The following is a 25,202-nucleotide window of genomic DNA, read 5'->3' as shown; positions in this document are numbered from 1 at the left end:
ATTTTGCAAGACAGATCTTTCCACCACACAAACCACAATTGCCCTTCCTTACGAATTCTCCGCCGCTCTCCCTCCTCCTCACATACGACGATGCTCAGACAAATCACCCCGCGCAATGCGCGCTCCAAGCGTGCCCTCGAGAAGCGCGCACCCAAGAACGACGAGAACCCCAAGACCTGTCTGTTCCTGCGCGGCACGTCGGCCTCCCAGATCGTGCAGGACTGCCTGACGGACCTGCACGCCATGCGCGCGCCGCTCGCCAAGAAGTTCACCAAGAAGAACGACGTGCACCCGTTTGAGGACCCGGCCAGCCTCGAGTTCTTCTCGCGCAAAAACGACGCCAGCCTGCTGCTCTTTGGCAGCAGCAGCAAGAAGCGCCGCCACTGCCTGACGCTGTGCCGCACCTTTGACTACCAGATGCTCGACATGCTGGAGCTGTACGTGGACGAGACGACGGTGACGCGCATCGGCCAGTTTGCCGGCGAGGACGGCAAGAAGCGGACGTTCCCCGTGGGCGCGCGGCCGATGCTGCTGTTTGCGGGCACGCCCTTTTACGAGGGCGGCGACGGCATCGAGGGCGGCCGCCGCGACGGGCAGGGCGGCGTGGCGCCGCACGTGGCGGGCGCGACGTCGGACGCGGGCCGCAAGTACGCGCTGGCCAAGAGCCTGCTGACGGACTTTTTCCGCGGCGACAGCTCGCCCGACAAGATTGACGTCGAGGGCTTGTCGCACATTATCGTGTGCACCGCTCCCGAGGGCAAAGAGGGCAAAGAGGGCAAAGAGGGCAAAGAGGGCGCCCAAGGCGCGGAGGGTGCTGCCGGCACCGACGCCGTGGCCCTGCCTCTGCTGCACCTGCGCGTGTATGCTCTGCGCACCAAGCGCAGCGGCCAGCGGCTGCCGCGCATCGAGGTCGAGGAGATTGGCCCGCGGTTGGACATGCGTCTGGGCCGGTTCAAGGAGCCGGACACGGAGATGCAGAAGCAGGCGATGCGCAAGCCCAAGACGACGGAGGCGCGCACCAAGAAGAACATTGAGACCGACGGCATGGGCGACAAGGTGGGCCGTGTGCACCCGGGCAAGCAGGACATGAGCGAGCTGCAGACGCGCAAGATGAAGGGCCTGAAGCGGCAGCGCGGCGAGGCGGAGGGTGCGGCGGGCGACGACGACGGCGACGATGCCGACCGGGCAGTGATTGAGGATGCCGGCGAGTTCACGGGTGTCACGGGCGTTGTCGAGCTCAAGAACGACTTTTCCAAGAAGAAGGCGAGACGGACATAGGAGAGGGGTGAAAGACGAACGAGGAAGAAGCACAATCATCGTGTGTAAAAAAAAAAGCAACTTGTTCTTTTAGATTATTTTATTTCTGGAGCACGGCGTCATTCGGACAGTCTTTAGGACACATACTGCTTTGTTTTCTTGTTTTCATGAAACACTTTTTTTTTTCTTGCAATTTACACAGCTTGCAGTATTTTTTGGCTCTAGCATCAGAAGGTAGAGTAGTTCGAATGGTATGGTTTGTATATATTTGTTCAATATACGGATCTCAGTCAATCGTTTCAAGTAACAACTACATACCTCTGAGAGAACCAAATGTAAGAGGACGAATGTGGTCCTGGTCAGACAACACGCGCTGGCCAATATAAAACGCCAGAAATCAGTTCCCATCCCCAAGTGTCACTCCTGAATGCACACGACTGGCTACCCATCGCCTAGCTTTCTTTCCTCGTAAGAGTGTTTAAAGAACACCTTCAAGAATCGGACAGTAAAGAAAGGCCAATTATGAGCCCCCCCCCTCCACACCCATCCCGGCCCAAAACGTAAAATACAAGTACAAATGGTTTAAAAACGCTCACAAAAAAAAAAAGAAAATAAACTCCGCGCCTTCTCACATATGCGCCGAAACGATGTTGGGGTCTCTCACTTTCTGCATACACGGCCAGCAGCAGTCACCCGCCTCTATAAGCTGGCAAAGTTGAACTCGTTCAACTCTGACGGCACCCCGCCATTGTTAATTGTCTCCGTGATCATGTCGATGTGGTGCACGTAGCTTTCGGACCCGGCCGCAGCACCGGCACCGGCGCCGCTGGAAACCAGGCCGGCTGCATCGTCCGTACCGGCACCGCCGCCGCTGGTGCCGTCCTCCGTGTCGTGCCAACTAGCGCCCCAGACCTCGGTGGGGACATAGTCCGATGGGTGGTTGTCGTCGTGGTACAGGGCGACGCGGACGGCCCACTGCATGTGCGGCCACCAGCGGCGCTCGACGTCGACGGGGACGGCGTCCGAGTTAAACATGGACACGACCCCCAGCACTTCGCGGCGGGCCATGCCGTGCAGCCACCAGACGCTGTCGAGGGTCTTGAGCATGGCGAAGAAGCAGGCCAAGATGGTCAGGGCGCGCGGTGTGCGGCTGCTGAGCAGCTCGACGAAGCGGCGCGATACGGTGGCCGGGAAGGCCAGGCAGGCGCCATTGTTGCGCATGCCGTGGGCCCAGTTGAGGACGGCGACGGCGTGCTGGTAGGCGTGGCGGGTGCGGGCGCTCTCGTCTGGGTCGTCGGCGACGTGGACGCTGTCGCGCAGAATGTTGGCGATCTGGTGGCTGTTGGCGGTCGGGGAGCCTGCCGGGTGTGGGTGCTGGTGCTCGAGTTCGGCGTCGCGCTCGCTGTTGCTCGTGCAGACGCAGCTTGGGCTGTGGTGCCGGTGCGCGCCCTGCTCGGAACGGGACGAAAACGGATCGTTGGCCGCCGAACTTGCGACGTGGCACTCGCTCGTGGCGCCGGACGCGCTCGCGACGGCCGCCAGCTCTTCGTCCACGCCGTCCAGCAGGTGGCCGAAAAATCCGTCCTTGGCAGACGCAATGTCGAGGTGCAGTGCCGGCTGCGCATTGATGATGGGGAGCACAACGTTGCTGCGGCGCAGCCAGGGCCACGAGGCGGCTGTGATGGCCTTGACGCCCTGGAACGCGTGGAACCAGGACATGGGCAGGCCGTAGTTGCCACTACTCACGCCAATGGACATGTGGGACAGGGAATATGGGTCGCGTGCCGGCGGCTGGCCGTTGGCATGATGGGCGGGTGCGGACGGCTGTTCGTCTTTGCTAAAGATGCGCGTGGCGGTGGACTGGAAGGCGATGAGCGTGGAGTTGAGGAAGAGGGCCTCGGCATTGGAGGCTGTGATGCCCTGCTGCAGGAGGCGGTTGTACTCGCTGAGGGACGAGCCCATGTAGGCGTGCGAGGCGCGGATGAGCTCGCGGTCGTGCGGAAACTCGCTGCGCAGGTGGAGAGCGGCTACGGCCAGGACAGCGTCGGTGAGATGGTTGGAGGCGGCATTGACGGAGCCGCTGGCGGCCGCAAAGGCCACGCGGGGCACATTGTCGCGCCAGATTTGCTCTGCCGAAGGGCTCTGGCACGAAAGAGTCTTGCTTGTCTCGGTGGTGTAGTGGTGCAGCAGGCGCATCTCGAGCAGGCGGGCGGCTGTTGCTGAAGCCGGCGGCGCAAGAGCCAAGGATGTTGGTGATGCAATGGTCGGAGAGACAGACGGCGGGGGCCCGAGTCGTGCGATGGCGGCGGCATTGGCCTTGATCGACGGTATTGAGGGGGTGGCCGGGACGGCAAAGGAGCCAGCAGGTGTGGCTGCGGCCGGCGTGGCGCCTGGTGTGGAGGCATAGGAAGTGCGCGGTGTGTGGGCAATGTCGGAAGCGGCATTGGGGAACTCAAAGTCGCACTGGACGCCGTGCTTCTCGCAGTTGTAGCAGCGGGGGCGGATCTCGTCGCACTGAGGCTGTTAGACGGTGAACAGTGATGGCAAACGAAGCGAGAGCAGACATGCCGGAGGCACGACAGCCATGGCTTACCTTGATCTTGCGCGACTTGCAGCGGCGGCAGCCCGCTCTAGACTTTTTATGTGAGCGCCGCGGAGGCATTGTGACTGTGGAGAAGGGGATGGGACGTGCAAGTGGCGTCGACAATGGGTTGTGAGCGCAGAAAATATAAAAAGGCGGACGGGACGGTCAATGTAGAACAAGGAGGGCACGCTTAGGCACGTGTCAATGAGCGGCGGGAGGATCGGAGTTGACGGTAAATGCACAGGGACGTGACGTCAACCAAGCCATTGGTTCAGGCGGCTGCCTGGTCATGGTAGTGAGGCCGTCTCCGGGCGTAATTTCGGGGCGTGCCCCTGAGGCTGCACGGATCGGGCCAGGATAGACGTGAGGAAGGGAAGGGCGGAAACGGGGCAGCAGAACGGGACGGCGAACGGACAGGACTGAGGGTGTGTCTGACGACCGTGAGATATGCAGACAGATGGTACGGGGGAATAGATCGTGCAGAGAATCGAGAATGCGGAGGTCGAAAATGCGAAAATACAAACGTCGAAATGGAAGCGGCAGTCGTCTGGGTCGAGACACGAGCCGCGGAGCCGCGTAGGATGCAAATGACATGGAACAGCCGTGTTTTCCAGAACATGCAACGCTGACGGGGAACGACTGAACCCGAGGGCCCGAGCACTAGTGTCTGTGCTAACTGGAGGAACGGTCAACTGTGGATGAAGCAACGAGGGCGAAAATGCAAAATAGTGAGTTTTGGTGATTGATGGTGCTGCATTGGCGCCCTTTCCCATTTGAGCCACTGGCGGCCTGAAAGGCATACGTTCGTGCTAGAGTGGCGCTGATTGGCCACAAGGGTTCCGGCGCAGAGGAGAAAAGGAAGGAGCCCCAGCCGGATCATGGACTTTCCGTGCCATCGTGCATAGTGCGAGGGCGCGAAGAAGGCGCAGCCGACAATGTGTCTCGCGCCTGGGCAACAGGCAGGTGCGGATGACCCTCGAGAAGCAAGAACGACGAAGAGTCGGGCATTGCAAACAAATGATCATGGAAAGAGCGTTGCGGGAAGCCGATTACTTGGATGATCGGTTGGGAAGCTACGACCTTAAATCCTGTGAAGTGAAATGGTAATGCGGAATAAAAGGAGCAGAATTAAGATCCGAGATAAGAGGATCAATGCGTTGAGGCTGCGGGAGCCGAGAGGCCGGGTTAGGGACAGAGACAGAGACAACGAACAGACGGGAACGAGCGGCAGATTCGACGATTGTACTGTGTGTTGTCATCTGATGAGATACTCCCCAAAGAACACAAACAAATGTGACCAGCTCTACAATACCAATACGCAGAGTGCGATGCAAAACAGTGCTCCGTAAACAGTACTACGCTCTAGGACGTTGATCGACCAGGCCCAGAGAATGGCATCAGCCGTGCGGTCTTTTCGTTTTCAGGGTCCTAGATACTCCGTACATGGGCTATGGGACACAGGTGACAGGCTAACAGGGTATGGACACGGCTCGCGGGGCAGCTCATCGCTGAAGTTGCAGGGAAGTATGCCCGTAGAGAGAAGCACAGAACGTACGGGGCCGCAAACAATCTGGGGTGTCAGATCGATCAGCACCATCGGAACGAGTCAGCAAGACTCGCAAAAGGCCGTTGCCGTTCTATCGATAAACAGACAGCTATGACGACATGCGGCAGGGGCCACCAACACGCAGTAAGCGGACACGAAGTGCCGGTTGTGTGCTTGGTGACACAGAAAGACGCAGACAAGGTGATCGCCGTGCAAAAGAAAGGGCGTGGAGCAGCGTCAAATATCTTAACTGGATGACCAATAGTGATTATTTAAGCATTCCGCGTGGTTCGAGGGCGACCTGCAAAAGGCAGGCGCGGCTGGCTACGGCGGAGTATGTCACAGAAACAGAAAGAGCGGTGGACACGCACAGCGCGGAATGCTTGCAACTTCCTTTTTTGTGTAAGCAAACGGGTCAAAAATCTTAATCTGGGGCCTTTTCAGCTTTTTTCGACTCCCGTCACGCCAGTGGCCCAGGGCGGCTTTGGCAGTTGTGTAAGTGCTCGTATTCAACGGGCGGCAATTCGCGGGCTGGTTCATTGAGCTTAGAAATTATGGAATTGCCGTGGTGAGTAATAGAATCGGCCAGGAGCACCAAAGAAGCGAGCCATGTCATGAGAGCGAATCCCGAAGAAAGAACGACCGCTTGCGCAAGATATTTAAGGAAACGGCGACCATGGAACAGAGCACAACGCATTGAACGGGAAAGAGCCAGCAAGGAAGCCACAAAGATACAGACGAGAAGGAACGATCCAAGACTTTGGGCCTCGCTGCAGCTGCGACAAACTTCGCATCAAGTCCCATCAATTCCTCAGAACTGTGTTCAAGACGTGCCTCCAGAGGCATTAGCCGCATACGGCAAGTGAAGAGATTGAAAGAAAAATTTTAGAAGGAAAAGACGGGACGGGGACTACGTCCATCGTTTTGCAAACCGCCAATCACCAAAACCCCTCCTGCCCTCCTAGCTCCAAGGGCTTTTAAAGACGGAAGGAACCCCACACTGACTCGGCCATTGCGCCATCGCCGTGACATCTTGCGACTCGAGCAACTTCGCCTCTCGTTTGCATCGACAGCAGCCCTGCAGACGCCCTGAGTCTCTGAGCTCCTAACATTGCCTTATTTCTTCACACAAAGCTCTTTCGGGTCCTCTTCAAAAGCAACACACCCCCACGCATCTGCCCTCTTTCAATTCTGCCGCCCAGTCGAAATCGCAGCAAATTACACGGAAACATTTCCCACGTCATCGTCAGATCCAGATCGAGACAAGAATAAACGAATCATACACAAGACAAGACCGATAGTGCATTTGGATCTCATTGGCAGCTTGCGCCGGATCCAAGGACCGTCCACACGACCGCCCTCCACCCAGAACGAAACCACCACAAGCTCTATATCGCAGACCAGCCGAACATGACCGATTCCAAGCTGGCTCCAGAGCAGTCCGCATGGCTCAAGAACGGCGTGGCCGCCAGCAACGGATCTGCAGGCACCCCCACTGCCCAGAAGCAGGCCAAGGCGCAGGCACCCCCACGGGGCTTTGGCACCCTGGCCGTCCACGCCGGCAGCCCCCACGATCCGACCACGGGCGCCGTCATTGAGGCCATCAGCCTGTCCACGACGTTTGCGCAGTCGGCCGTGGGCAAGCCCGTCGGCGAGTACGAGTACAGCCGCAGCAGCAACCCGAACCGCACCAACTTTGAGAACGCCGTGGCCGCGCTCGAAAAGGCCCGCCATGCGCTGGCCTTTGGCTCCGGCAGCGCCGCCACGGCCACCATCCTGCAGGCGCTGGCCTCGTCGACCTCGGTTGGCCCGCCGCTCGACAGCGCCGCCGGCGACCGCGCGTCCATTGCGACGGCGGCCACGGCAGCGGCGGACGACAAGGCCTATGGCTCCTCGCACGTCATCTCCGTGTCCGACGTCTACGGCGGCACGCACCGCTACTTTACCCAGGTCGCCAAGGCCCACGGCGTGCGCGTCACCTTTACGCCCGCCATCGAGGTCGACATTGCCGACCACATCACGCCCGCCACCCGCCTCGTGTGGATCGAGACCCCCTCCAACCCGACGCTGCGCCTCGTCGACATTGCCGCCGTCGCCCGCACGGCCCACGCCCACGGCGTGCTGGTCGTCGTCGACAACACCTTTATGAGCCCCTACCTGCAGAACCCGCTGGAGCTCGGCGCCGACATTGTCGTCCACAGCGTCACCAAGTACATCAACGGCCACAGCGATGTCGTCATGGGCGTCGCCGCCTGCAACCGCGACGACCTGCACAAGCGCCTCGCCTTCTTGCAAAACGCCGGCGGCGCCGTCCCCTCGGCCTTTGACAGCTGGCTCGCCCACCGCGGCCTCAAGACGCTGCACCTGCGCGCGCGCGCCGCCTCCGGCAACGCCTTGGCCGTGGCCACCGAGCTGGAGCGCCGCACCGACCTCGTGCGCGCCGTCAACTACCCGGGGCTGGACTCGCACCCGCAGCGCGACGTGGCGCGGCGCCAGCACCGCGAGGGCATGGGCGGCGGCATGCTGTCGTTCCGCGTCAAGGCGGGCCGCGCGGCCGCCGAGCGGTTCTGCCAGTACACGCGGCTGTTTACGCTGGCGGAGTCGCTGGGCGGCATTGAGTCCCTGGTGGAGGTCCCGAGCAGCATGACGCATGCGGGCATTCCCCGCGAGCAGCGCGAGGCCGTGGGCGTGTTCGACGACCTCGTGCGTGTGAGCTGCGGCATTGAGGAGTCGCAGGATCTGCTGGAGGATGCGATCCAGGCGCTCGAGCGAGCCACGGCCGAGGTGCTGGCCGAGGCGGCGGCTGCTAATGGCAACGGCGCGTCCCACTAAGGAGGCTTGATGTCGTGAGAGGCTGCGACTCTCGACGTTGTTGGGAAAAGTTATCATTTGGTTTCCTGTTCTTGCGCATTGTTTACATGTTTTTACTATGCATAATACTGTTGGCTCTGGACCTATTCAACTGTTGGAATTATAGCGATAGAATTTTACATTTTACGTTTTGCCCTGCATTGGTTGTTTCTCCAAGGCGATGAAAATAGACATCAAAGGACATTCACATATGAATCACGGATTGCTATTGAGCGACAAAGTGATTAAACTCGTTTAGAATTGTAATAAATTGACCTTTTCATTCTGCAGAGAGGAGCGCTCCTCCCTTGGTATCGTCCCCCGCTTTTCTCCTCGCCCGTATCTAATTAAGACGCCGTTCACCCTCTTTCTGTGAGGGGCTGAGTTCGTGGAAAAGGGGAAAATGATGGATGACAGTGAAATGTATGAACAAGCACCGCGTACGGAAAATGAAAATGCCCGAATAGAAGCAAGCGTAATCCAATATGAGATGATATGAAGGTGGCAAGAATGGGAAGAAAATATGAGAGCAAATCGAAATTAGTTGTAAACAGCAATGCAACAAAACGCCGCCGAAAAAAACCTCGCTTTCCCATGCCATGAATGTTGGTTGTAAGTAGGCTTGATGCGCTGAGCATGAAGCTTCAGGGGTACAAGACAATGAAGTTAAAAAAGGAAGGGAAAATGATGTGAGAAATGCGGAAATGGAGAGACATAAAACAAGACGCCGTAGATGGCAGGCTGCGAGTAAATGGGAGCATGAACAAGATGAGATCTGAGGGCCAAGGCTAACCGAGACGTCGCATGCCCTCCACGCCCAGTGTCGGGACCTCGACGTCCTTCAGGCCGTAAATGCCTTCGTCGCGGCGTCGGTCGATGAACGAGTTGCACTCGTTGACCACCAGGCTCCACTCGGCCAGGGCACGGCCCGTATACTTGGCACGCATCTGCGCATCGTGGCCCTTGGGCTCGACAGGTTGCACGACCACGCGCTCGCGCTCGCGCTCTCGTTCACCATCGAAATCGTCCTCGGACACTGCCGCAGACGCGTGCCACTCGCTTCCGTCATTGGTACCAGTCGATGAGCTGCTGCGGCGGTAGGCCGTGCTGCTGTCATCGTCAACCGGAACTGATTCGGCAGGGTTGGCATTGCGGGCTTCGTTGATCAGGCCGCCCGTGGCAAAACCGGAGACGCGGCGCGTGATTGGGGGCAGGCCCGCGGCAGGTGGTGGCGGGCTCTCGGAGCGTTTGCCTGAAGCGGCAGTACGGGCGCTGACACGGGCCTGGGCCGGTGCCGGCAGCCGGGGGCAGGTAAGGACACGCTCACGGTAGGCCGGCGGGAGCACGATCTCACCCTGCCCACCACCAAAGTTTTGCCAGGGGATGTTGTGCAGCATGAACCGAAAAACGAATTGGGCCGCGTCAAAGACGGGCGTCGATCCAGTAGACGAGTCCGAATCCGATGACGGTGATCCCACGCGGCCGCCGGACGACAGCAGCGACGATGATGACGTTTTGGGAGGCAGAGAAGGCCCGCCTTGCTTAGAGGCGGCGATGGCCACAGCCGTCTCCCGGCGCATCTGCTCAAAGTCTTCTTCCGACGGTGTCTTGGAGGTGAGATTCAGGACCTTGCCAAGGAGTGACCACTTCTTCTTTGCGGAGCCGCCATCTGCCTTCCTGTCGTCAGACGCAGGGGACAGCGTAGGGCTGCTCACGCCAAAATCGTTGCCACTGAACGAGGCCAAATTGGCAGTGCTGATACCGCTGACCGAGCCAGCGAGGGCGTCAAACGTGGTCGGGGGGCGGTTGCGGCCAGCGCCGGTACCATTGCCAGAGCCACCAGCGCCGTTAGCGAGGAGGCCCATATTGGGGCCAGTGACTTCGGTGCGCACAATCATGAAACGCTTGCCAGGTTGTGGCAAGGACGGCGCGGTCGAGGGCGGCGGGACACCCTCGGCGTCGGCCTTTTGCTTGAGCCAGAGGTAGTGCGACCAAACTGTCTTGAGGCGCTGGGAGACAAGCAAGAAGATATTGGCGTCGAGCTCGTTGCTGCTGCCTGCGTCGCGGCACATGCGCCAGCAGAGCAGACGCATGTAGTAGGCACGCACCATAGGGCACCAGTTGTTGAAGAACTTCTCAAAGACCTCCTCGGTCAGCAGCCAACCGACACACAGCGCCTCCTTACGAGCGGGGTCGGCAGCAACAATGTCCCACGTGGCAAAGACAAAGGATAAGACACGGATCTCGGACATGGTGTTGTTGGAGTTGAGCATCATCTTGCAGACATCGAGCCAGAACGTCCAGTCGATGAAATCAATGGGCTCGTTGGCCGGAACAGGGGCCCGGTAGTCCGACGTCGAATCCGCTGCTGCCCTACCGCGGTTGGCGTAGCCATAGTAGTTGTCAAAGGTTTGCAAAATCTCGTGCAAGAAGTCGCACAGAATGTAGCACGCATTGTGGTCGTACTGCGACGTGCGCAGGGTGGCTGCTTTAAGGAGCACCATGGCCGAGCCGGCAAACGTGGCACGCGCACCAGCCAGCGACTCGTCTGCGGTCAGCAGGTCACGCAGCAGAGCAATAATGCGGTTCTCGTCCATGTCGCGGAACAGATTGTGGTTGGGCTGCATCATAAAAGAGGGCACAAAGGCGTCGTCAGACGAGGCCACGAGGAACGGCTGGCGCTGCTGCATCTGCTGCTGCATCCACAGCGACGGGGTACCATCGGTCATCGGCGTACCTGCCATCATCATGGCTGCCTCGACGGCTGCCTGCCGGTGGATGGTGTTGTCAAAGATGTGCAGCAGCTGGGCGTGCAGCAGCACAAACCCAGGCGCGCGGGCCTTTTCCACGAGGGGCAGCTGCAGGCTGATGGGCATGAACTCGTTGGCCAGCACGTGATAGTATTTGCAGAAGATGAACAGCAGATCGGTGTCGGCACCACGCCAGCGGGATAGCCAGCAAGGGGCAAACCACGAGACACGGCTGCACGCAGACACATAAGCCGGTGGCAGCAGGCTCATGCGAGGCGGGCGCCGCAGCTTCGCCTGCATCGCGCTGACAGACGACCAGCCCAAGGGACCGATGCACGGCGGGAACAGGGCCACGAGGTCCTCGCTCTCGCCCTTGCTGCGCCGGGGCAGACCAAAGGCGTCGGCAACACGGCGGACCAGCTCAATGTTCTTGTCCAAGCTCCAGAGTCGGATGAGGATGTCGGCCACACCGGGCACAAAGAAAAAGGCGTAGGCACAGGCCTTGCCGCTAAAGTTGACAATCGAGAGCGGTGCCTGGCGCAGAGCCATTTTGTCGACCACAAGGATCAGCTGGGCCAGCAGGTTGTTGATGAACATGGTGCGCACGTTGTGTTCGGCGGACTCTTCGACCAGCAACGCCGGGTCGTCCATGGGCCGGGAGTCGGACGTGTTGGCACGGGCACGCACACGCTCACCGGGCGACCGGTCCGCGAGAGGGCGGAAGACGGTAGTGAGAAGACGCCATTCGGGCCGTGACATGATGAGGGACATGCACTCGAGGACGACGGGACGGTCGACGCCCGATACAGCATAAAAGTTGCCGTTGGTAATCGTCGACGTGCCAAAGAAGGTGCCGCCACCAAACAGGCCTCCTTGACCCTGGCTGGCATTGCCCTGCAGCTGGCTGGGGCTGTCGAGCATCTCCAAGAGGCCTGTCCACCAGCGGTTGAGGATGGAGGCACGGCGCTCGACATCTTCGGGCGACAGCTGCGAGTTGGTCTTGTTGTCGGTCGTGCCGTCGGTCGTGTGGCGGCGGAGAAACGGGATGAGCGTGGCCCGAACCAAAATCATGCGCTGGGCCGTAGTGGTCTTGGATAGGAACTTGAAGAAGTTGGTCTCGAGATCCTTGAAGACCACCCAGAGAGGGTCGCGCGACGTCGGATGTGGCATGGGGCAGTTGTGGTTGCTGGTGTCGGCAGTGGTTAGGGACTCGGCCTCGGAGGCGGGCAGCAGCGTGCTCTCGTTGGCGCTGCCGTCGCTGCTGCCGTCGTCGCTGTTGGAGCTGCTGTTCGTCGTGCTGCCGTTGGACTGAGTAGCACTGGATGCCTCGGCACGCTTGTCGGACAGCAGCTCTAACGACAGAGACAGCAATGGACGAGCTGGCACGATGCGGCTGGAAGTCCGCCCGTCAGCATTTGCATCAGCATCGGCGATGGTGTTTTTGGCTTTGGCCGTGTCATCGGGCGTTTCTCGTTCGTCGTCGCTGTTGTCGTCGTTGGCAAGGGTTGATCTGTTGCTGGCACTGCTGGAAGTGACCTTGACAAACATGCTCTGGGGGCGCTGCTTCATTCGGCTCAAATATGTGCTGGCGCGGCTGAAAGTCCTTGATGTGGACGCAGGGGCTGCAACGGCACTTGCGGTGGTTGTGGTGGATGTGGTGGATGCGGCGGTGGTCGTATTAGCGGCGGATACTTCTGCAGATGTGGCGCCAGTGGTGGCCGCCTTAGCAGGCTCTTCAGGTGCCTTTGGTGCGTTTAGTGCCTTTTCCGCCGATCCAATGGGACCCTTCCCACCAACACCGCCGCTAGCGCCATTGCTACTGCCGCTCAAGCTCGTATTCAGGGACCCCTCTTCGGGCTGATGCCCTGCATCAGGGCTGCGCTTGTCGTCATTGTTGGTACTGGTGCTCGTACTTCCATTGCTGTCACCGGTGTTGTTCACTAACAAAACGGTGGACACGGGCCGCTTGCGTGTGAGTCGCCCTCCTGATCGGCTGCTGGCTTCCCTGTTTTCTTTACTCTCCTTGTCGTCTCTTGGTAATTTCCGTGGCGATTGGGGCGAAGGGGACGGCGATCGCGAAATCCAGGACCGTCGCGCAAAGTCGACAAACGATGCGGACACCGTTCGTTGCCGCTCGACCATTCTGTCGCCGTCCACCAGCAGCGTCGGTGGGGCCTCTGTCGATGTTGCAGGGGCGTCGTGAGCAGAGTTGGCTATCCTCTCATGTTTGTCTGGCAGAGCTGAGCCCGATGCTGCTGCGGCCGACTCTGCTGCGAGTCGGGCACGTCGAGCCTCCTTTTCGCGTTCCTTGTTCAGCAGCTCGTCAAAGTTGGGCGCCGATCGCGAGCCGGGGAGCCAGGAGCGCGGGCGGTCCACGAATGTCTTGCGTCGGCCGAGTTGTTCGCCGTCTGTCGGTTGGGCTCGTTCCTGGTCAATAGCCTGTTGTCGCGCGGAAGGAGACACTGCGGTAGACGGCCGCGGGAGTTCGAGAGGTTCTAGGAGGCCAGGACGATGAGGCAGGTCGCGGTTGCGAGTGCTCAGATCGGCGATTCCTGTAGACGAGGTCGACGCTCCGAATGTTGAGTTGAGTTCCGCCTCGAATTCGCTGGCAAAGGAAATGCTGTTGATGGCCGAGGCGTTCTCGCTTGTGCCGTGGCTGGTATTGCTGGTACCCGTCGTAATAAATTCTTCCCACACTCGCCGGGGCGCTTCGGTCGGCTGCTTCGCTTTGGGGAGTGACTTTTGTCTGCGTTGAAACGAGAGTTCCAGCTCGGCGTCGAGGTCAATGTCAAAGTCAAACGAGGGCAGGTCAAGCGAGGGCAGGTCAAGCGAGGGAAGGCTGGGGAGCTCCTTGGAGAGATTGGTGAAGGAAGAATGTGTAGACGGGGAAGGAGAAAAAGAAGAAGAGGATGAGAGGTTCGAAGGAGACGAGACGTTTGGTGTTGACGCCGACGCTATTAAGGCAACCGGTGCGCTTAAAGGTGCCTTCGATAGTGCGGCTGGGGGCAGTGGAGGTGTTGCTGCCTTCGGTGTAAACAAAGTTGGCACTGCTAAAGTGCCCGCTGTGCGACGGTGGTCAACATGGCTTGTAATACTTGTCTGAGTAAAGCCGGGAGAAGAAGGCAGTGAAGGGAGCGAAGAGCGCAGTAATAATAAATCCGGTGTCGAGTGAGACCGGTGGAACACATTTGTGTTTGTTGATTCGATAGCCGGAGCCATCGCCAGCGGAGGGCCGCTCATCTCATGGCTGGCCGGAATGGAAGTGGGCAGGGTGCAGGCCTGAGAGCCTGTTATGACCACACGCAGGGGGGGTTGTTCCAAGGCAAAAATGTATGTCTGGTGTGTTTTATTACTCCGTAGACCTACGGCGAATATGCGCAGTCCGGTGTTTTGGAGCCTTGTTCAATGGTATGTTGTCGTAATGGCACGGGCCAGTAGTGGTGTCAGATAGGTTGCGAAGCACGGAAGATGGCCAACCGCAGGACGGACAGAAGCAGGGTGTGCACAGGGCCGACGGGGCAGACTGGGAGGCACGACAGCGGATACAACAGGCCAAGATCACACAAGATCAGCGTCGAGGGGAACTAGAGACGCAGCAAGACAAGCTGAGCCCCCAGGCTGCACCAGGTGAGGCGGATTGAGGAAGGAAGAGGAGGGGAAATAAAATATAAAATATAAAAATATAAAAAATAAAACGAATAAACGAATAAATGAAAAAAAAACGGTGCGTAAAGCGAGGGAGGGAGAGGGAATAATAGGGAACGTAAAGGCACGGGTAAAAAGGGAATGGAAAGCGAGTGGAATAGGTTCAAGGAAGCGTCAGAATGCTCAAGGACGCTCCCCAAAACAGGATACAGACCAAAGGCAGCACCGGATGCAAGAAAGTGGCAAAGTGACCAAAACAGGACAGCCGAAACGGAAAGAGGCTCTCTATGGGCATAGACGTGCGTCGTAGACTCGTAGAAACCCAGAACGATCCAGCCCCGGCTCCAGTCTCACTGCATGCCTCTCGATATTAATCCCGAGACGTTGTTTTCAGTAGTCCAAGGCGTACAGAGTACAAGGACAAACAAGATCGTGTATGCGGTGCGGAGTGCGGAGTATGTATACAGAGCAATGGAGTACTTGGAAGGCACCCTATAAAAGCCAGTAGTATTTTCCGTTATAGGAGGTGGCAGGCGGTCGACAAGTAGCTGTCGTCAGATTCTTGCTTTATGTGTAGGCGGCTTGGCGGTAGAAGTCGAAGCTGAAAGGACGACGGCGTGGACCATAAAGCGTGCGTCGCTGCGAGCGAAGAATGTGCGGCGAAGCTTTTGTCGTTGCGTAGCAATTATTGTTCCGAAGGTGTATGGGACGGATACGAAAACGTGGGCGTGGGTGTGTGGTTTCGTTCGGAGGTATTACCAAGGGGCTCGAATGGCAAAAGGCTCGCACACGTTGCTTGCTGGTTGCTTTGCTAGAATGGTGTCAATACAACATTCCGCAGTTCTTGGTCCAACAAAGTGCCGCAGAGTGCTCCCGTAGTACGACAGGGCACGGCGTGTTTCAAGAAGACAGATGATAGAATGGGGCGGCGAGAAGAAAATAGGTAGTGACAATAAAAATTAAATAAAAATATTTTGGAAACGTCAACAGGGAACAGGGAAAAGGACAGACGGTTAAAGACAAAAGTAAGGACCTGGCCCAAGCAATATCGAAAGAAAACGAGGTTGAGGTGGTGGCAATTATAACGAAGGATTGTAGAGAGAATAAGAGGCCCAACAGAGCAAAAGGGACAAGAGAAGGCTGGAAGCGACTCACATGCAGCTATGGGTGGCCGACCACCTTTATTGAAAGAGATGTCGATATTGGTGTTTCCGTAAGGAGGGACGGCGGGAGGGAAATGCACCGCAAGGAGCAGAGAGATCAACACATGAGAAATGAATTGTGGTGTGGAGAAACGACTGCCCAAAGAAGTGACTTTGGAAAGGCTGAGAAAGGCGGACAGAAGATCGGAAGACAGGTGAGACAGGCGAGACAGGCGAGACAGGCGAAACAGGTGGAATAGTCGAGAAAAGGAGCAGAACAGTGCTCGAAATGTAAGACAAAAAGAAGACACAAAAAGAGCAGGCGCAGAACAACTCTGAAAGACAATACGACAAGGGAATGAGTGGCAGAAGCGGCGCTTCAAACGAGGGACGGGGCTGGTGCGAGGTGAGTACGGCGAGGCGATGCAGTAAGGGTTCTTGGCGAGCTTCCTTGAGATGGGCGAAAAGAGGAGAAGGAAGAGAGTTGAAGTTGCATTTGCAGACTACGGAATATTCGTGTGAAAACCCGAGAATGCGACGGAGGGGGATGAAGGAAGGCACGACCAGCTCAGCTACGGATGTTCGAAAGCACGCCACGACACGATTCGCGAAAAGGGAAACTACGACCGCAGGTGGGAAATCATATAAAAAGTGCCACGGAAGCAACACAAAAAGAGGCAAGAGCTGAGGCGCGCGACCCCGTGCCCTTCCCTTGTTGTCAAAGAGTTTGTCCCCCTATTTTCTCTTTTCCTAACCAGCTATTTTGGTGTGGTGGGCGGGTCGCCGTGGCGCGATGGGGCCGTGGATATTTCTACGATGATATATTTTTTGAGATGGGAAGATCGGGTTAGTCTGCAAATAACAGGAGCAGGGGAGAAAACAAATAAATAAAAGGAGACAGAATCGAAACGAGGCAGAGAGACACAAAAGGAAAGAGTCAATGCAGATTGACAGCAGGAAGGAGCGACATGATATCGTCAGAGAACGAGTAATGGAAAGAACGTGCTGGCTATCAAGAAGCATTAGAAACGACAAAAAGGAAGGCGCATCGGAGAGGCGGTTGTGGAAATTAGGAAAGAGCAGGGAGAGTCACACTAAGGAGGCGGCGGCAGTAAGTTACGACGTACGGAAGGAGGTCAGGACAGGCGAGAAAAGCGAGAAAAGCAAGAAAAGCAAGAAAAGCGAGACATTCTGCACAAGATCGGGGAAGGGCTGGTCTCCCTTGATCAGAACCGTTGTGGCGGGCGCTTTTGGTGATGGCTCTGACAAAAGTTGACGATCGTGTTGATCGCATCTTCCGCACGGCCAACAAAAGTCTACGACAATTCCGTACGAATGGGATATATTGACTGCAGCAAAACTAGCCGCAACCACTTGAAGACGTAAGATACGATATCCAGGCCAGTACCATACTCCATACGAACGTTCCAAAACAACACACGACATATATCCATTGAACATTATTGTCTGGGACTTGGCACTCCATACGGAACATCAGACAGGCATCAGAAGGGGTGGGAGGGAGATCATTCGGAAAGGAAACCGGGCAGGCGGTGCACGAAGAGCAAAAGAGCAAAAAAGGAGACAGACAAGAGACAAAACCCGTACCAGACGACTCTGCTCAGTATTGTTCCTCATTCCAAGCCACAGGGGTTGGCCTGTCCGTGGCCCAGCCCGGGGCAAGCGCTTCCTCGAGAATGCGACGTCAGGGGCTGCCAACGCTCAAGACCTGACCTTTCCCAAAGAAGTTCAGCTGAGAGGGACTGCATGGGAATCGAGATCAATTTAATATCCTACGAAGCCGCCGTCATAGGGCCAGCTCGACTCAGGATCACTGGAGAATTCGTGGCAGGGTATGTCGTACAGTGTTAATACGAACATGTGCTGCTTTTACATCGTAGGTTCCGTCTTTTTTCATGCAGCGTTCTTCTCTGTGCGTCTGCAATCCTATTCTGGAATATGAGCTGAGATCCACACCAGCCACGAGTATGGAGCACGGAATACAACAATACAACACACAAGAAAAGCAAACCTCCCTCGACAAATGCTCTTCTCAGCCAACGACTCAGATCACAAAGCAGGCCAGCCACCATATCCTGCCTTGCATGCAGACAGAAGATCGTTGGCCACCAGCCTCTCGTCAAAGAGCGCCGAAGCTGCCGAGGCTGAGGACAACAAATCAAAACAAGACCAAACCGGGAGGAGTAAACAATGCGAGTTGAGGCTTCAACAACGTCGCGTGTTGACGTGATGACAGCTTATCTGTGCCAATACTTCGTATGTAGCCTATACTGTTGCCGTACTTTGGCCGTGCTGTTTTCGGTTGTGGCCTGGCCCAAAGAGGTGGAGGCCAACTGGGTCGGCCTGACCCCTGGTCTGTTTGAGCACGCCGAAGTTCTGGGTGTGCCGTGATGGGCCGACCACAGTCAGCCAGCAGACACCAAAGAAACAAGAAGAAACGAGAACAAAGAGACGATCAGAAAAGGCGGAGACGACAGAGAAGCAGGAGACCAAAATTCGCCAAATGTGTCAGAATCCACACGACCCTCGTTTCCCACCACAGCCGGTCGCCGACGACCCTTGTAGAGCAGGGATTGCGAGCCAAGATGGGTTCAAGGCCTACCGTTCAAGATCGGTGTAGCGGCCTGCACTAGGCCAGGGGGTGGAGGGACCCTTGCGGGCCTTGGAGGGGACCCTTCAAATTGGCGAACGATGTGGAAGCCCAAGTAAAAACCGGACGACGTAATTCTTGGCGGATTTTGACAAGGCAAAATTAGACACCATACGATGTACAGCGCGAGCTAGCTTGTCGAGCTGAAAAGTAGTCATGTTGCATCGTGCCCGGAAGGCAGTCAGAATTCAAATTCAGACTCCATTTGCCGTACGATTCCCATTGTACGAAATATAAATATGCCTTTATTACATAGTAGCACGTTGTAGACACTAGGCAGCTCTACGTAGAGAGAGTAAAACAGTTATGTACAAGGCAGACCAGAGAAAAAGCGGAAAAGCGGTCAAGACGGAGAAAAAAGGCCATAAGAATAAAAACGCTGCATTGCAAGAAAAAAAAAAAAAAAAAAAAAAGAAAGGAGAGGCAGACGTTAACCGCTGCCAATATGTAAAAACAGCCTGCCGTTGAAGAAGTGGCGAACAGAACCGTTCGTTTGGCGCTGGCCTTAACGTGGTGAGGAACGAGAAGAAGAAAGAAGAACATGAAAATGAGAGGGTACGAGAGTGCGCTTTCCTCGCTTATGCTTGACGCAGGAGAGGCCATGAAAGTACAACATAATACGAATAAAAAACATTAAAAAACCCCCAACAAAAATAGGAAAAGAACAGCCGCCCGTAATTTCTGCAGCACGGTTATTTCTCGAGGATGGCGCTTCTATGCTTTTCCTTTTTCCTTTTTTTTGTTCTTCTTTTATTGTTCCTTTTCGCGTTTTTGCACTTGTGTCAACGTGGCATGTCTTTCCTTTCCCTTTTAAGGTTTTGACCGATTCTTGAATTAAGTAAACAGGTAGCGGGACGACGACAAGGGGAAAAGGATGAAGAAGAAAACAAACGAGCAGTTCATGCAGGCCGTCATGAGGAATACGGATCCCACAATGAGAATACGACCTTTGGATATGTTGATCTGTCAAAACGTATGGAGTACTACGACTGGATGGAGTATTACGACGATATGGAGTATGTTGCACGGCAATACGACCAAGGGAACCATTCAGTCCGTATTCGTGCTCTGAGCTACACCAAGCTACGGCAGCTCACAAACCAGCAGTTACTGGCGTCTTAACATACATTATATATGTCGTACGGCGTACGGTGCACAAACCCATGCCAAATCCGGTGGGAACACAACAACGTTGGCCTACAAAGCAGAGGGAAGATGCTTTGTGACTGATGACCAAAACTCACTCATGGCTTGTGCCACGTAGGACGAGTATGGGGCAAGATGGAAGGACAAGACGACGAAAATGGCCGCCGAAAGTGGACGGCGAGATAAAAAGAATGAAGCGTACGGAGATGGGGAACGTCCTGTCATACAGACGATGTAGACCAAACAGACCAACATGGTGCGTAAAAGACGCCATCACAGACGAGGTGAATACTGAAAATCCACAGACGAGAAAAGTCAATGTGGTGGCGTTGAACGAAACGAGGGAATCAACAACGCCACCGCTCCGAGGAGAAGGTTTTTGCTCGGTCTCTTCAACAAAGTCACGGTGCCCGCAAGGCTGACCTGCCTTTCATTAATTTGTGTATTTCCCCTGTTCCGCGCTCGGCGTGGCCCGAAGGACGCCGGCATCGCCGCCTGCTTATTTTATTTTGTCTCGTCTCCTTTCACCATCAGCACGCGCGCTCTGGGTCTCAATACCCAGTATATTGTTTTTTTAATGGACAGCCACGTCGGTCCAGTACGGATTCACGCCCAGCCCGGAGTCACGCCAAGCCCTTCTTCAGACGAGGCTCCTCGCTTTCTGAGACAGAGTTTGTTGTGAGATGACTTGGGAGGGGCGACGACACCGATACCCAGTGGGCTGGCTCAGCGCGACCTCCAATGCCGAGAAAGAGGACGTGCAAGACAGGAGACACAGTGCAGGTTGCTGTCCTTGTCCACGCTACAAGTACATTGAATACGAAAAGGCGCCTCCGTCTCGAGTCGCTTCATCCCGTTTTGGGCGGTTTTGGACGCTGGTGTCTTCCGAAATGCGAGGCAGCGGCTCTCTCTTGAAACACGCCACAATCCTGTCGTCGAAGTCTATTCTGCTCTTGCACGCTGTCGGATATGTTTATTGCTATCAGAAGACCACAATCTCTAATCCAGCTTCCGTCTCACCAGGCTGATGCAATGCCAATGTCAACCCTGGTCCTCGCCAGCCCTATCGCCCCATGCCAACCCCTAGCACAATAAGATGTGTTCGATACGCCGTAGAAGACGGAATCATGAGGTTGATCGACGGACCCTGGCGCGGTTCCGAATCCCCCTTAGTACTTGTACCAGCAAGTAAAGTGGAATGCGGAACGCAACGCGGCACGGGAAGAAACGCAACAGAAGAAAAAAGCCCGACCAAACATGGCTCTCGGACCCTCGATGTTACATTCTTTCCGCTCCCAACCTTAACATGGCTGTTGGAACGCGGGGAGGGGGGTTCGGCTGTTCGTCGTGAATCAGAGACAGAAGGTATGTCTTGAAAGTGCAGTTCTGCTTACATACCTGTTTACAGGTCATTGATGTCAAAGGGACTGTGCCTTGCTAGGTGATTGTTTTGTGGCGTTCCTACACGGCGAAATCCGAAACATGGTCTGCGTCAATGTAAAATGATTTAAGAGACCCGGAAAGGGTCGAGATATCAAAAGTAGGTAAGGAATAACTTGGTGAGTTAAGCGCAGAGGTACGCGGTCTGCCTTGGCAGGTTTGATGATAAACGTTCTGGGCTTCGTTGTAATCTCGAGCCTAGATAACCAAAGCTAACTATAATTAAATTAGTTGAAATATTTCATTCCCAAATATCATAATGGAGACAAAGACCATTTCCTGTCGATGACAGACACAAATCTCAATGACGCAACAAATAGGACACAGGTACATCTTTCTGGAGGCGTCTGGCCACACCTTTCAGAACTTACCACTACGGTAGCTGTACCGCCTTTACAATGATACATGTTCAATTAATTGTCTGCTTTCTGGCTCCGGCGCGTTGTGTAAAAGACGCACAGCGTACCGTTCAGATGAACGCCAGGACACTTTCCTTCCACAATATGATGGCCAAAGACGAGGCTATGCTTCAGATCTAATACACGGTCTCCTCACAATGAACCCACCGACTGCGCCTTCTGTAGCTTCTAGAAGACGTATCTACTGCAGTAGGATTAGAAAAAATAGAATAAATCAACCTCCGTGTTGTGCTTTGGAGATTGAACGGACAAGAGCCAGCGGTTGTTTTGTGACAGTTTTCCGTACTTGGAGTGTCATACTGGTGAGGCTGTTAGAATGTGTCGACACCGAGCTAGGTTAGGTCACCACCAGGATTACCTAACGCAACGCTACAGCGATGCTTAAGTCTGCCTACAGCGAAATCAAGCATATGGTCGCCAGCCAGTTACAGGCAAGTTTACAGAGTATTAATTTCAGGATACAGTGGCCGAGCAGAAAAACTGGGCACCTTTCATATTTCGCCCCCGTAGACAGCGGGCAATGGACGGTGCTGAGTGCTGACAGGGCATTCTGTTCTTCATTGTTCTCGTTCTGGAGAACACGACAGCGCGCAAAGCCCGAATTTCAACAAATGTCCAGTCCATTGCAACGCGACATTGCTGTCTTACTCCTCTCCTTTTGTCAGCGTCAAAAGCCAAAAGACACGACGACTACGGTGAATATTGCGAGGGAGCACAGAAGACGACTGTCCGCCAGCATCTCCTTTTATCGCTCGCCCTTCATTTCCTTGTTTGTTCTTCATTTATTTGTCTTGCAATCTTTCTTTGTCGTCGCACACGGCCGTCGCCTCCAATCACTTTTCGCGTCGACTCTCATCATCGGGCGCACCGCCATCGCACCGATCCTCAATAAGCACCTACCGACGGCTTCGTTCGACACAGACACAGACACAGACACACACGCCTTTTCCTGTCGGCGTTCCGTCCACACAATGGCCCGCCGCTTCAAGCTCGTCCTCATCGCCGCCCTGGCGTTTACCATTGCCACGATGCTCTACACGTCCCGACTGCGCGACGCGCGCGCCCCCGACCAGCGCACCATCCAAGACTTTTACCACAAAACAAAAGGGGCTCTGACGCCAGGCTCGGGCTCGGGCGCGGCCGCCGTGGGCGGCACCGCCGACAAGGCTGCTGCGGCCAAAGTGATTGACATGGACAACGACGGCGACGTGGACGAGGACGATGCGCGCCTGGCGCGGGAGATGCAGAGCCGGCTCAAGGCGGCCGAGCAGCAGGCCAAGGACAATGCGAACGCCAAGGCGCCGAACCGGCCGGATGCGCCGGGCAGCGTGATTGGGGTGGGCAGTTCTGCGAATGGGCAGAAGGCGGCTGGGGGGGCCGCCGGCGCGGGTGCGGGTGCGGGTGCGGGTGCCCCAGCACCGGGAGCAGGTGGCGCCGCTGCTGTCGGTGGTGTGGCCGCCCCTGCCGCAGCGGGCGCGGGCGCGGGCGCGGCCCCCGGCGCCGACGAAGCCGCCACCGAGCTCGCGTCCATCCTCCGCCGCGCCCCCGTCGTCATCTTCTCCAAAACCTACTGCCCCTTCTCCAAACGCGCCAAGGGCGTGCTCCTCGACAAGTACGTCATCGAGCCGGCGCCCGTGGTCGTCGAGCTCGACACGCACCCGCTGGGCCCGCAGCTGCAGGCGCACCTCGCCGAGCGGACCGGCCGGCGGACGGTGCCCAACATTCTGGTGGACGGCACCAGCATTGGCGGCGGCGACGACGTGGCCGCGCTCGACGCGAGCAAGCAGCTGCTGGACAAGGTCACGACGCTGGGCGCCAAGTCCGGCGTGCTCATGAAGGAGCGGTTGGGTTAATTGGTCCGCGGGAGCCCGCAACACCGTTTCACCGTTTTCTTATTTTCGTTTCTTTTCTCGTTGTCCTTTCGTTTACCTTCCTTGCAGGCGTTCGGCGACTGTTCCTGTGGACTGATACGGTTTCGTACGGTCTCTTGGTCTCTTTTCCATCATTTCTTCTTCTCCGTTAGTTAATACTGGGGACTCTGAGGTTTATGGGCGGTTCTCTGTTTCTTTCCCCTTTTCTTTACCCCTTTTCTTTCTACTTCTCTCTTTTTTTTTGTCGGCGTTCCGGGAAAGCAGTGGTTAGACGGTTATGGAAGAGCGGTTGGCTGGCCGTCTGGCCGTCTGGCAAAGTTTGTATATCGAGTATTTCTTGCTACTAGATCTTAAATTGTCAGTTTTATTCAGCTATGGTCTTCGTGCCGCCAGTCTTGAGGGTATGTTGTCCGCTCATTTTAAGACATCACCGGTAAGAGTTGAAATGTCGATCTCATCGACAGTCTAGTCGATTGTAAGAAGGTCCCAAATAGAGTCTGCGTACACTTGCGCCAAGATGACGGCCGGTCATCATCGAGTCGGGAGATGATTGTCGTCATCAGCACACGCGGGTCATCGGAGGTTGACAGGGTTTCACCATGTTCGTCGTGAACAGCCCCGGCTGATTTTCAAGTCTAAAGTCTGACGCCGGTGTCGACAAGCGACATACGAATAGTATGGGGGTTGTGGCATGTGGCATCGACAATGATGAGAAAGTCCAGCTCCCCCCCAACAAAACACAGAACTCTCCGTCTACGTCGGTTCTCCGAGGCACCAGGATTCGTTTGTTCTTTGTGCGTCGCTCGGTTTGGTTACGCGGCCTGTGATGGCCATTGCATTGCTGGCCAGACAAGATCTCAATAACCGCTCGTCGGCCAACATCGACCGCCTCTTCTGCTGCAAAGACGGTCCGTTGCCATCAGCAAAGAGCGGGATCCTCAGCATTTTTACGTTGGCCACTCACAATGTTGATCTAGACTTTCTTTTTTTTGTAGTTTCTTTTCACTTTCTCCTGTTCTTGATTTCCCTCAAAACATGTCAGAGTCTCCACCCGTCATGGGCGCATGCGCGTCCTTCCAGACTTCAGAGTGCACCATCGGCATCATCTTACTCCGTGTCCAGTGTTGATCCATGGGCCACTCTCATAGCCATCGGTCGATTGTCCAGACAAAAAGACACGACAGCACGGGAACCGGCACGAACGAGGGCACATACACCAACACACGTGCGCGCGCCGATAAAAACGCAACCGCATTCGGAGGGGAAAAGCGGAGGTGTGATCGGGCCGTGGACCGGTGGTGTGCGCGTGAACGCCAAGGAAGTGATGCGATGCATGTTGATTCCTTTGATGATGGGGGCCGGGTACGTCAACCCAACCCCCGGCGTCGATTGCAGCCTTGCGCATCGCCAAGGACACGTAAAAGAGAAGAAAAAAAACCAACCTGCTGCACGGGGAGTTCCGCGTCATATTACGTAGTAGAACTGCTTGGCGACTTTGTTGTATTTCGCTGCCTTGTTTAGCGTTGCCCAGGAAGGAAGAGCACTCGCAAGTAGTACATGCATTGGTCGTGAACATGCTGTTTCCGACATCGGTTTTGACGATCCGATAAACAGTCGTATATCCGGTGGGTGTTTCCAAGTTTTGCGTCGAGCCAAACTTTGAGAGAGTTGAGGCAACGTACAACATGCTCCGGCGTTGGCGAGCGAACGTCCGAATAATCCTTTTCTCCTTTCGACCCGACACCGAGGCTGGTCTCGCCAAGCTTGTCCCTTGTGGCCGCCGAGCCTCGCTCCGAACCTTGTCCCATTCCACCTTTGCGCGTGTACTGTTATAAGCGTAGAGGTACAGCTGATGCCTTGAGGTTCCGTCTGCCACATGTT

The 25,202-nt window shown here is 56.1% G+C and overlaps 6 protein-coding genes across 6 annotated transcripts; 4 read left to right on the top strand and 2 right to left on the bottom strand.

Annotated features, from left to right (window-relative positions):
• Positions 1–90: 90 nt before the first annotated feature.
• Positions 91–1,278, top strand: SPBR_07421 (ribosome production factor 2; the record flags this gene model as incomplete). Its single annotated transcript, XM_040765675.1, has 1 exon — positions 91–1,278. The coding sequence occupies one exon, from the start codon at positions 91–93 to the stop codon at positions 1,276–1,278; it is 1,188 nt and encodes a 395-aa protein (XP_040617614.1).
• Positions 1,279–1,956: 678 nt separating this feature from the next.
• On the bottom strand, positions 1,957–3,919 carry SPBR_06896 (c6 zinc finger domain containing protein; the record flags this gene model as incomplete). The annotated part of the gene is made up of 2 exons (XM_040765152.1): positions 1,957–3,777; positions 3,851–3,919. The coding sequence occupies 2 exons, from the start codon at positions 3,917–3,919 to the stop codon at positions 1,957–1,959; spliced, it is 1,890 nt and encodes a 629-aa protein (XP_040617613.1).
• Positions 3,920–6,797: 2,878 nt separating this feature from the next.
• SPBR_07239 (cystathionine gamma-lyase) lies at positions 6,798–8,219 on the top strand (the record flags this gene model as incomplete). Its single annotated transcript, XM_040765493.1, has 1 exon — positions 6,798–8,219. One exon carries the CDS (start codon positions 6,798–6,800, stop codon positions 8,217–8,219), a length of 1,422 nt encoding a protein of 473 aa, XP_040617612.1.
• An 806-nt stretch (positions 8,220–9,025) lies between these two features.
• On the bottom strand, positions 9,026–14,206 carry SPBR_06335 (uncharacterized protein; the record flags this gene model as incomplete). Its single annotated transcript, XM_040764592.1, has 2 exons — positions 9,026–13,826; positions 14,163–14,206. The coding sequence occupies 2 exons, from the start codon at positions 14,204–14,206 to the stop codon at positions 9,026–9,028; spliced, it is 4,845 nt and encodes a 1,614-aa protein (XP_040617611.1).
• Positions 14,207–14,360: 154 nt separating this feature from the next.
• Positions 14,361–14,628, top strand: SPBR_08026 (uncharacterized protein; the record flags this gene model as incomplete). The annotated part of the gene is made up of 2 exons (XM_040766276.1): positions 14,361–14,395; positions 14,439–14,628. The coding sequence occupies 2 exons, from the start codon at positions 14,361–14,363 to the stop codon at positions 14,626–14,628; spliced, it is 225 nt and encodes a 74-aa protein (XP_040617610.1).
• A 7,793-nt stretch (positions 14,629–22,421) lies between these two features.
• SPBR_07695 (glutaredoxin domain containing protein) lies at positions 22,422–23,303 on the top strand (the record flags this gene model as incomplete). Its single annotated transcript, XM_040765949.1, has 1 exon — positions 22,422–23,303. The coding sequence occupies one exon, from the start codon at positions 22,422–22,424 to the stop codon at positions 23,301–23,303; it is 882 nt and encodes a 293-aa protein (XP_040617609.1).
• Positions 23,304–25,202: the final 1,899 nt, after the last annotated feature.

This window comes from Sporothrix brasiliensis (assembly GCF_000820605.1).
Source record: "Sporothrix brasiliensis 5110 chromosome Unknown Cont20, whole genome shotgun sequence".
Taxonomy (NCBI): Eukaryota; Fungi; Ascomycota; class Sordariomycetes; order Ophiostomatales; family Ophiostomataceae; genus Sporothrix; species Sporothrix brasiliensis.
Note: the sequence above shows the minus strand (reverse complement) of the source record. Positions and strands in the feature narration are given on the sequence as shown.